At 47.2% G+C, this 11,979-nt stretch overlaps 1 protein-coding gene across 1 annotated transcript in view; it reads left to right on the top strand.

Annotated features, from left to right (window-relative positions):
- The first annotated feature begins 7,496 nt into the window (after positions 1-7,496).
- KCNC2 (potassium voltage-gated channel subfamily C member 2) overlaps positions 7,497-11,979 on the top strand; it is a 101,851-nt gene continuing 97,368 nt past the window's right edge. Inside the window, exons 1-2 of the mRNA XM_050714801.1 lie at positions 7,497-7,663; positions 8,202-8,919. Coding sequence (XP_050570758.1) covers positions 8,272-8,919 — 648 coding nt within the window. The 5' untranslated portion in view covers positions 7,497-7,663; positions 8,202-8,271. The remainder of the gene's footprint in view (positions 7,664-8,201; positions 8,920-11,979) is intronic.

Raw genomic sequence — 11,979 nt, 5'->3', positions numbered from 1 at the left:
TTTAAAATACAATGATGATGATTTTCTTTGTTTAGGCAACTCCCAAAGAGATGATCTTTAGAATTTATATATATATATATATATATATATATATATATATATATATATATTTAGTAGGGTACTTTTAATCTTCTTTCATGTGACATTTCTGACTTTTAAAAGGAGAATTATTACATGATATGGGAGCACTTCTTCCATTTTTGATAGTAAATACTTACTAATAAGTATAGTAGGGAAGATGTTGATTGTGTGTGTGTGTGTGTGTTTGTTTTTGTCAGCCTCCATCTTGAGGGAGAAGAAAGCAGATGAGAACATGAGCGGAACAAAGTGGCAGTAAGGGACTTCCTCATGCATGCCTTGCCATTAGCTGTCTTGCATACCTAAACAGCTTTCCTCGGTACAGCAATGGCAGACTGACTTCTGTCTCTTTGCCAGTGTTGCTGGCTGTCAAATTGCAAGCTAAGTCGAATGGTGCAGGTTGTAAACCTGACACCTTGGGTCTCAGCTGGAGACTGCCAGGGAGCCAGTGCCGATGCTGCAGTGGGCCTTGTGTCCTTGAAGGGAAATTATACTTACCAAGAGGGGTATAACACTCAGCTCAGTTTTGCTTGCATGTGTTAAAGGTTGGGGGCGGTGTGTGTGTGTGTGTGTGTGTGTGAAGAAGGCACTGCAGCAAAGGTATTCCTACCTTTGAAAGCACTGCTACCTGTACTTTGGCAGGTCACATCAGTCCAGGGCCCAGCAACTGTCTCTGTTCTTGGTTTGTACTGCAAGAGGTACTCGGGGCCTCGGGCAAGGATGCTGATGCCCCTGCTGCTCACTTTCCTCTGGTTTGGAGATGTCTCATCCGTGCTCCACTCACACCACGTGTGCACAGGACAGGTTCATGGCAAGGGGCTGGTGTCCTGTTGACTTTGTTGTGACAGCTTTGCCCTAATCAGGTGTGGAGAGCCACTTAGTGCCAACGTCTGCAGCAGCCCCTGGCCCTGCAACTTCCTCCCGTGGCTCCAGGTCAATCCCTTTTTTCCTGTAAGGAAGGCATAGAGCAAAGAGAGCACTGCAGGTCAAAACAGATTGGGAAAAGCTGTCAAGGATATCAAATGGTGCTGTAACACTTGCAAGATTAGCACGGATGGAGCATGTTCTTTGGCAACCAAGTATAACAGTCAATGTACCGATCTGCTCTGCACTTAAGTATGTAAGGCAACTTCTTCAAAGACAGGCAGAGACCAAGAAAACCTGCAGCTTCACAACTTCCTCATACTGGGATGGGCTACTAACTGAGAGCTAGCTATGCTCTTTCTGCCAGGACTTCTCTGCCCGAGCACGACCCTGCATGGCTCTTCAGGACTCACTGGCGCCTTGCCTCTGAGGAGGAAGCGCTGCTGATGCTGCCCATGGTGGATGTGGCATTTCCCATCTGGTTCTCCCCTGCCAGGTAAGGTAATGGCCGAGCTTACAGGTTGCAGCAGAAATCTCTGTCGGCACCTCTAACTTTTGTGAGCATGGCTGAAGCACTAGAGGAGGAGATGCAGTGTTTATCTCTTGAGAATACTGTTCTGTTTCCATGGCAGTAGACGGCTCAGTCCAGATTTGGGCAATCCTGTCTGCAAAGTGGTATGGAAAAAAAAAATTAGAGAGAAAAACTTGACTGCAACTGAATGAAGGCAGTCATAATTAATCAAGCTTGCATACACTGAGGTTGTGTCTGCTCTATGAGACTGCAGACACTATGAAGAAACCTCTTTTCTTCCTGCATAGCTAAGGTTTATTAAATTTATTTATTTATTTAAAATCAGTCCCAGTGAGATTCTGCATGAGACTTCTGCCACTTGCACTCTAGGGGGTTGTCTTCTGACAGGTAAACTATAACTACATGCAATGAGAAGAAAAAAAACACGTTGCAAAACATAATTATTAATTAGAGAATGAGCTAGCTATTGTTACAAAATCTCTACAGTGACAGAATGGTCAATGAAATGGCTATTTCTTCAGGGAATGCCTCAAAGATCATCAGTGCACGCACCTTTGGAAGATAACTCATCAAAGTGGATCACTTGCCTTGTTGGGGCAGACATATTATGATCTCTTACTACAAATTGATGAAAGTAATGGAGTTTGTTAGTCACAGAAAGGAGGAAAATGATATGAGGTAGGTTTCCAGTTGAGCTGTGATGGAACTCAGCTGGAGCAATACTGGCCTCATCTGAAAATGGTGGTAGTCCTTTAGTGTGTTTCCACTGATTTTGATGGCATCTGAAGGACAGTTGTTTGACTTCCTCAGATAAATCATCATCATATGCAGTTTATATATCAGATTTGAACTAATTTTAGGAGAAGATCCCTCAAAGCTAACTTCCAGTGAAACAAAACTGCTCCTAGAGAATTTTAGTAAATGTTTCTATTCTTTTAAAAATATAGAATAGCTGTTCTGTATTGATAGATGGTAAGCAGTGTGAGTGCTGGATGATAGATATATGTTTATTTTTGTAAATTATGTTAAAGTGTTAAGGGTGTGTGTGTCCGAGTCAAATTATATCCAACTCAGACTTAAAAATGAAAGATTGCTTTAAGTTTCTTTATTAGGTTGCTTGATGGTCCTTCTGGACTATCCCTGCAAATAGGCTATTTCTTCATACAGTCTTTGCCAATGAAACAAAAATGACAGATGTTTCAGAGCAAACTATGTTATAGATTTTTTTTCTCTTTTCTTCCCTGTGGAGGCTGTACCAAAATAGATAATAAGGTATCTCTTCTGTTTAGACAGATTTAGATCTTTCCGCCATGCTTTTCTGTAGCTGAAGAAAGCTCTCTGGCCTGTATCTTCTAGGGGACTGTGATTTTATTATTTATATCATAGCACTGCTTAAAATGTGCAACAAGATGAGTCCATCATTATGCTGAATGCAAGCGTAATAACAAAGTTTTATTAGTGATCTGTTCTTCAAAAGCTTCAGTCAAGAAGAATGAGATGGGTAAAGAACAGAAAATTGCAGAAATGCTTGCATTTCCCAAAATTTTCATGAAGCTTGCATTCATGCCAGAAAACAAAAGTGAGACCCAGTGGAGGCCAGCATATCTCTGTTGGCTCATATAGCAATACTTCAGAAGAAGATGCTTGGGCATTTCCCTGTCTCTCTGGGCTTTCTGGTTACAAATGGAAAGATCATCAACCCCCTTTGAATGATGGAAGCTTGTATCCAAGAGCTAAAACTAGTTTGGAGATGCTGTATTCATTTCCCTGTCCCTCTGGACTCTACATGTTTGACTAGATCATTCTAAGACCTTTTTTTTTTTTCCTGTCTCTGTGAATACATAGAGCATGTGGCAGAAGCTCAGTACATGTATTAACATTCTACATGAAATAAAGAGTAAATGCCTGTTGAGGAGCAACACTGTTGTGAAAGCATTGCTGTCGTTGTTTAACTGGTCTTTAGAAAACCACTATTTTGTTGGCATGTGACAGTCCCTCAGAAGTGGCACTGTGTTCTGACAGGTTATGGATGAGAGAAATCACTGACCGTTAGCTGGAATTGAAGCAAAATTTCAGGACAGATCAAAAATTCATTTTTGCTATTTCGGCTTTTGGTCACCAAAAGATGTAAATATGGACAGAGCCTCAGGCAATGCCTCCTTCATGAGCAGAATGCAATATCCCGTGTTGCCAGAGAGAAACGTGCATCCCACAAATATGAATCAGCACTGACAAAGCTACTTGAGTTACAGCAGAAACAGGTGACTAATATTTCTTTCCACCATCTTGCATTACTAATACCTCTGACATTTGTAATCAAGGGGAGCCAAAGGGCATGAATGAAAAAGCTAGTGGGTTGAAGAGGATTCTGGCACGAGTGACATTTGGCCAAAGGGCATGTGGGATCCACTTTTGCTTTGGAGGAATGGTGCCCACTCTGTCATCAAAAGTGAAGGGTCACGGTTTCTAAGGGTCAAAGAAATGGTGCAGCTTGTGGTATGACTTGCTTACAAAGAGGGATGTTGCTTTGAAATCCTTGGAACACCTGTGGAAGGACTAGAGAAGAGGATGGGGATGTGCAAGTTGGGGTGCTCCAGGGTCTCAATCTGCAGCAGAAGGGAAGAGGAGCACTTTTGAGGGACAGCACGTGTGGCTCACAGCTGTGCCAGGAGCCATGACTAACGTGTGGCTGGAGCTGGAGCTGCACAAGGCAGAATGGGCCACATCGCTTCCCAACACCCCTTTCTTCCGACAGGAGAAATCTGAAGCCTACCTTAACGTATGGAAAACTGCAGACTTTACACCCCCACCTGCAGGGAGCATAGGCTGTGCATTGCCAATTAGGTGATGCAATTAGTGCTCACCTGTTTTTCCAATGTGTCGTGTGGCTTCTCAGCAGACCCCAATCCGGTTCCTCTAGCTTTTTCTTTCCTTAATAAACATAATGCAAAAATGATGACAACTTCCTGTTGGCTTTGTTTCCTTGTGGACTTTAATTACCCCATGGCTTTCTAATTGTCGTTTCACAGACATTTACTTAACCTAAGCTTGTCCCCCTTACTCCCCCCTAAATTCTGAGCAGTGATTCTGACTTATCAGCAGTATATTTGAGTATAACATGGCTGTCACATTCTGCAAGATCTGGAATGAATTAGTATGTGTAATTGTAAATAATAGGGATGATTATAAATAATAAGAGAAAATAGAAAAATAAGTAAAAGAAGCAAGGAGAAGCTTAATAAAAACTTAATGATGGTGAATATTTAAAATAATTAGTTCATTTACTTAATCATCAACTAAACTGATATAAATTGATTGTATTTTGGCTGTGTTGCACTGTCTTCATTATAATTCTCAATTATAAAATTGATTTCTTTGTTTCCCAATTACAACATCATATGAAAAATAGGAAGTGGTGGCTTCTGCCTCATGTCCTCCTCCAGAAGATAGCTGGGCAGGCTGACCTTCCTGGGCACCCCCTAGTCAACAGAGCTCCCCCAGAAGGTGGTTCAGAGCATGGCTGTGACTGGGGTATGCTCTATTTGCCCTCAAATCTATTTTTCTTTTCCATGTGTCTTTTTTTTTCCCTGCCTTTGCCTTCCTTCCATTTACTCTTTTATTGTTAGACAGCTGGTAATTCAATGACTTTGCTTTGCAGCACTCAAGCTTGCATGAATGACGATCGCTACTAGTAACTAAAATGCTCATTTGGCTTGGGTTTCTGATAGCAGTCTTCACAGCTAATTTTATTGCTTTGTCAGTTAAAACAATAACATAGGACCTTTCCTTTCATAACACCTATCAAGCAGGGAAAATTGGTTGTATATTGCTCAGTGTCACCCTGTTCTTCAAATAAAGTTCCAAATTTGGAGCTACAGAAACGTTTCCACTAAACTTTTACATAAAAATGTTTGAGAGTTTGCTAATACATGCACTTATTGTCCCTCCATTTGCAGATATATTTCATGGTAATCCTAAATCAGGAGGCACATTTTTTCTTACATATGTTTCATACATTTCCACTTTTATTGGAAACTGAGGGGTGCCAAAATTCAGGTCAGTGTCTTGTGGGGTGTGAAATTAATTCGTAAATGTTACTATTATTGCTGATGTAGAATATTATCTTCTTATTCCATTATATCACTCAAGAAAATTTTGGCTCTGAAAAGTCAATGTCTGACATAATTTCATACTTCATTGAGAAATCTGCCACATGCTGAAAATACAAGGAAGAGTGACACAGAGAAATTAATAGCGTTATGTTTAGAAAAGACATGTTGTAGAATATGGTGAACATTTTGACTTGACTGAAGGACTATTACATTACCAGAGAGACCACTCTTTTTCTTACCAATCAGAAAAATTATTTTTGTAGCTTTTTCTTCTCCATGGAATAACAATAATATAATAAAAACACTAAAACAAAAAAATCAACAAAACCACCCTGTGTTTAAGAAGTCTGAAGCATAAACTATATACAGGGCTTTTCATGACATATGCATTATGGGGTATGACTGTAAAGTTTTGATTATGAGATGCCATCCTTGCTAGTCTTTGGTTTGTGGTGGTTGGTTGTTTTTTTGTGGAGGGGAGTGCGTGTCCTATAACGTGACCGTGGATGTGGGATTTGGGCAGACAGTGGCAGTTCAGGGGGAAGTCCTGGCACTGTGATGATACAGTTTGCCTGGTGTTTTGGCAGCTACTGCCACCCCATGGTTTTCCATAATGGATGAATGCTGCAGAGCTGTAGTTGGTTGCATTTCTCCAGAAACCTCTTGTAGGTCAGAGAGACAACGATGCATATTCATTTTGCTTTGCTCTCTCCTTCTGCACGTCCCCTTTTCTCCAGAATCCTCTCTGCAAAGAAAAGCAAGTATGGCATGAGCAGTGCTACTTTGGCTCAGGGCGGGTGAGTCCTTTCCACTGGATTTACAGCTATGTAATTGAATATTAATTTTGGCTCCCCGGAGTTTTCACTAACTGATTATATTTGCCTTGGCAGGAAATATTCCAGCTTTTTTTTTTTTTTTTTTTTTTTTTTTCAAGGAACTTCAAAATGTACATCTGGAGCAAGCTTCTGAAACTCATCTCAGAAAGTTGCTGCTGCTTTGGGAGTCTGCATTTACATCATGGATGCCACAGACCGACAGATCTGGGTTAAAGGAAGCTGGTTGAAGCGTGGTGTTGTCCTCTGAGCATTGCTTCCAGGATGGCTCTGACAAGGAAGGGGGTGTTTCCATACCATTATTCCCCTCGTTACCCTGCTTCATGCCAGGGAATACCCTTGGTATGGAGGAAAAATGTTGGTTTTGTTGCTGTTTTTTGAGGAAGGAGCAAGAGGAATCATGTCTCCTCTTGCATATCTTCTGGGGCTGGACACTTCTTTCCCTTTCTAACTCAGCTGAAACCAGACATCAGTAAAATAGGCTGTAGAAAATAACTCAGATGGCTTAGAGTCAGAGATTTCGGCATGGGCGTTTACAGTACCTTGTACGGTATTGGGATCTCTCACCTTTAATCCAGTCTACGGTGGCCAGAGCCTATTGAGGGTGGAGAGCACCCGCTGTCTGTGCTTTCAGGCTGCCCTGCAAGCTGGATCCCCCCTCCTGGAGCCCCCTGCCCACCATCTGCCCATTGTGCCTGAGTACCCTGGTGGCTGCGAGGTGCCAGGACCCTCTGCGGTCATCTCCTCCCTGCCCTCACCTGTAGCTGGGCACCGCTTTTCCTCACGAAAATAAAATAAAATCAGTAAAACAAAATACCGCTCGCAGCCCCCATCCCTTCCCGGCTGATCCCCTCAAGCGAACCACAGTGTGCGGGGGGAGGGGGGGGCTGCCTATTTTTTGGGGCGGCAGGGATTTGTTTGCGCTGCCGCCTCCCCCCGCCCCGGGGAGGAGCCTGGGCACCGCGTGGGGGCTGCGGGAGGGTTGCGGGGGGGCTCCCAGGGCTCGCAGCTCCCGCAGCTCCTGGGGAGGCGCCGCTCGCTGCCCGTGTCCCCGCTGGCCGCCCGCGATGCTCTGCCGGCCGTGCCGGGGCGGCGGCGCCCCGGGGAAGGGACGGAGGCGGGGGCTCGGGGGGGGCCGCTGGTATTCTCCTCGGAGTTGAGCCCGGAGGGAAGGCAGGAGGAAAACAACAAGTAGTTGGCGCCGCGGGAGGAGGAGGGGAGCCGCTTTCTGCCCCCTGGCTCAGGTACCGGAGGCGGCAGGGGCTGGGGGGGGGGGGGGGGTCGGGAAGGATGCCCTGCGTTCCCCGGCTTGTCCCCGAGATGCGTGGTTTCCCTGGGAAAGTGGCAGCCCCGGCTCCACACGAACGGCTTTTCCAAGGGTGTGCCTGCTGCCCGAGCTGCTTCATCCCACAAAGCAATCCCTCCCTCCCTCCCGAAATAGATGGGGAGGGGGGAACAAGCCTCCCACCCCTCTTTATCTCCGTAGGAAGCTGCTCGGCTACCACAAGGCAGGTGCCCGCTCTCTGTTCCCCCAGCCCCGCGTGGAGCCGGGGGTGGTGGTGGTGGTGGTGGTGGTGGGCTGGGCGGCTGATCCTGCTGGGGGGGAGCGCTGCCAGCTCGCAGCCCGCTTTAGGGGGGACCGGGGGGGGACCGCCCGGAGCCGTGCCTGGGGCGGCGGGAGCTGGGCTGGGCGGGGAGCGGCGCGGTGCTGCCGGGGGGGCTTCTCCCTCATGCCTCTCCTTCACCTCTCTCCCTCATCTCTCTCCTCCGTCCGCGCTGAAGGCGCAGAAGCTCTCCCCCCCCCCGGACCCGCCCGTTCTGCCCCCTCCCCAGTCATGTCCCACCCGGAGCGATGGGGAAGCTCGAGGACAACGAGAGGGTGATCCTCAACGTGGGGGGCACGCGGCACGAGACCTACCGCAGCACCCTGAAGACCCTGCCGGGGACCCGCCTGGCCCTGCTCGCCTGCGAGTCCCGCGGCGAGTCCCCCGGCGCCGAGGAGCCGTCGCCGCCGCCCCCCAACCCGCCGCCCCTGGCCGGGGGCTGCCCGGAGCCCGGCAGCGGCTGCGGCCCCCGGGTCGGGGGCGGCGGCGGGGCCAGCGAGTTCTTCTTCGACCGCCACCCGGGGGTCTTCGCCTATGTGCTCAACTACTACCGCACCGGCAAGCTGCACTGCCCCGCCGACGTCTGCGGGCCGCTCTTCGAGGAGGAGCTGGCCTTCTGGGGCATCGACGAGACCGACGTGGAGCCCTGCTGCTGGATGACCTACCGCCAGCACCGCGACGCCGAGGAGGCGCTCGACATCTTCGAGGCGCCCGACCTGCTGACGGGCGAGCCGCCCCCCGACGGCGACGACGACGACCTGGCGGCCAAGAGGCTGGGCATCGAGGACGTGGGGGCTGCCGCCGGGGCCGCCGACGGCAAGGGGGGCCGCTGGAAGCGGCTGCAGCCCCGCGTCTGGGCTCTCTTCGAGGACCCCTACTCCTCGCGGGCCGCCAGGGTAAGCGCCCTCGGACGGCGCTGCCGACCCCGGGGGGCCCAGGGGAGACTGTGCCCCTGCCTCTGTCCATGCCTCGGGGTGCTGGGGTGGATGGTGGGGGGGTGCAGGGTGTCGCGGGGAAACGTGGCCCGCTTGGGGTGGGTGTGTGGAGGTGAGGCTCGGGTGGGTCACCACCATGGGGTGATGCCGGTGGTCCCCCGCCACCACCATGGGGTGATGCTGGTGGCCCCCTTTGCCTCTGCGGACGACGAGGTGCTCCTTTCCGAGGGACCCCAGGGTGGTGTGTGGGGTGTGTGAGAGCCATCAGCCCACCCCAGTGCTCAGGGTGGCCTTGGGTTTGGGGTGAGGTGGTGGCAGCTGTGCAAGGCCACCTTGGCCCTTCAGCATCCCTCCGTCAGTGCTGGGGGAGGGTCCGAGTTACATGGAGCGTGTGTGACGGAGGGTCACCCTGACTGCCTGTGCTGATTTCTCAGGGTCACCCTCACCGATCTGAGGCTGGCGGGTTGGGGAACAGAGGTTCTTAGTAAGTTTTCATCATTTAGATAGGGATTTTAGCTTTTGACGCTACTTTCTGCTCTGGAGCACAATCTGGATTTTAGTTCTGCCTGGTAGCTGCTGCTATCAGTGGTGACGGGGGTTTGCTTTCTTAACCGTGGCTTTGGAGCAAACAAACAGTTGTAACTCCTTTGGGAGAAATACACAGCTGTGCCTTGAACGTAGCTGTGACAAAAGCAACTAGCAACAAATCCTCCCTGCGACACGTGAAAAGAACTTGTAATGGGAAACACGCTCAAATTAAGAATAGCAGTAAGTGTTTTGCAGGGTATTCACTGGGATTCCCTGTGAAGCATTCAGACCTGAGCCTCATCCTGCAAAAAGTGCAGTCACAGCCGGTGCCATCCCCCGATCAGCCATACCGATTTCATGGCAAGCCCATAGATGCGAGCATAAGTGTGTGGCTCACCGACTTCTTGAGTTGCACCTCATGGCCTGATGCAGCTTCTGTGAAACTTGGCAACCCCTGTGAACTTAGTGGGATAAACAAAACAGAAAGCAATGTCCCCGTAGTTATTACTGTCGTTTGCAGAGTGCCAGCACTGTTAATGTTTTCAAAGTGTCCAAAAATTTGTTTTCCTTTGGCAGCTGGCTCCAGCTGATAGTTGAAGTATGTTTTTAATATGGGATTAGTTCTGTAGACGCTTCTGGGAGTTTTTTCTGGTTTTGCTCATTAATACACGCACGCGTTGCTCACATCCTCGCTGCCGGAACTCCACAGCTCCTTTTGCTGTCAGTTACCTGACAAAACAGCAGCGTGCAGCGATCTCGCTGCAGCCTGTCTGTCACCACTGCTTCTGTCAAAGTTGCTGACGGCAGCGAGCCCGCAGCTGTTACACTACGGAGCCTTCCCCGTGGACTTTGCTGGGGCACTGATGAGCCTGAAGTAAACGTTACGTGGAAGGTAGCAGGAGAAATATGAGGGTAGGGTGCTGGTTGCCATTACACCCCAAAATCAGAGCCGTCACTTGTATTTCCAGCACGCTTCGGTCCACTCTGACAGAACCTGCAGGCAAGGTTTGCCCAATTTCCCATCTGTGCTAGACCATCAGTGGGTTGGGTAAAGACATCTCAAATTTGGAAAAAGAGCACTAATTAAGTTAATGTCATAGTGTAAGACTAGCAATACTGATCTCCTAAAAATTGTTTTTAAACGTTGTATTCTGGTTTCTACCATAGGCAGCGTCAGAGCTGTAGCAACAGCGTCTAAATTGGTGTTTTAATTTTCTTCTTCAGTGCTGCTACTCTGTACAGTGATCTTTCCAGTAGGAAGACAACTTGCAGAATCCTGGCAAGTTTTAAAGCATAATGCACCTTTGCACTTAAAGGACTGGCATACACCTGGTGCTCACACCCCAACACGTAGCAGTTGAGGTGATGGGAAGCTCAGCATGGAACTGAGATGTTATTGTCAGTTCAACATTTTCCCACACCTGAGAGAGAGAGAGAGAGAGAGAGACGTTATTTTCTGAGCATTCTGGCAAATGCCAGCATATTGTTGTGTGTCAGCTGAAATGATGACTAACTCTAAAAATATTTGGGTGAAATCCTGGCCTTACTGAAAGCAAGAAAAACTCCGTGCACATCAATCTTGTCTCATAGTGTTAGCTACTGACTCATGCACTGCTGGGATTATGGTGAGACTGCTTAGTGGTAAACTTTCTTAGTAACTGTGGTAATTATTTATTTATTTTTTAAAAGCATTGCTGCCTGATTTAACTTCCACGATATCCATTCTGGGAAATATGATGTTGATTAAAAACTGGATATTTGTTATTAATGAAATGGTACTTAATTTTTCTGATTTTCTTTATCCTAAACTGTGATCTCTAAAAATAGAAATTTATAGAAATTCAAATATAAGTTGCCATGGTAACCTATTGGGGGATAGTGCACGCACAAGATTATTCTAGCAAGACCATCCAATGGTGTTATATAAATAGAGAAACTAGTTTGTTGACAAAAAGGTTTGCTTCATTGGAGATTAAAAAAAGAATCAACTTTAATGTGTGCAGTTTGTTAATCAGTTAGTGACATCTACTAGCTATGTTTTTTGTGAATATAAAATGTATTACACATATATATACAATTGCTGTGAAACCTGCAACTCTTTACTTTGTATCTCAAGTTCAGGAGTTATTTTTGAATATTATTTCTGTTTTCATTTTAGCGTTTTGGGTTTCATAGTCTGTGAATTGTAATTAAAGGGTATAGTGGCACTCCTTTCACTCCAGGCTTAATAGAGCTATCATTCACAAACTTCTGTTTGACAGAACGCTGTTATGTAGGTGCAGAGATGCTGGTGTAAGATACTGTCACAGAAGAAAATGCATTGGGCAAAGAAATCTTCCCATGTGTTGGTTTAAGCAGATCTGAAGCAGATCCTTATCCGATTCGTACCTCAGTCGTGTGAACTGAGTGTGACTAGTTAACACCTGTAGACTGTTTTTGTATCCTTTAGCATCCCTTGCTTCGTAAGTACAAAGTATTCATTATGCTTTAGTG

This window comes from Cygnus atratus, chromosome 1 (genome assembly GCF_013377495.2).
Source record: "Cygnus atratus isolate AKBS03 ecotype Queensland, Australia chromosome 1, CAtr_DNAZoo_HiC_assembly, whole genome shotgun sequence".
In the NCBI taxonomy this organism is placed as follows: Eukaryota; Metazoa; Chordata; class Aves; order Anseriformes; family Anatidae; genus Cygnus; species Cygnus atratus.
The sequence above is the reverse complement of the archived record's forward strand: the minus strand, read 5'-3'. Positions and strand labels throughout refer to the sequence as shown.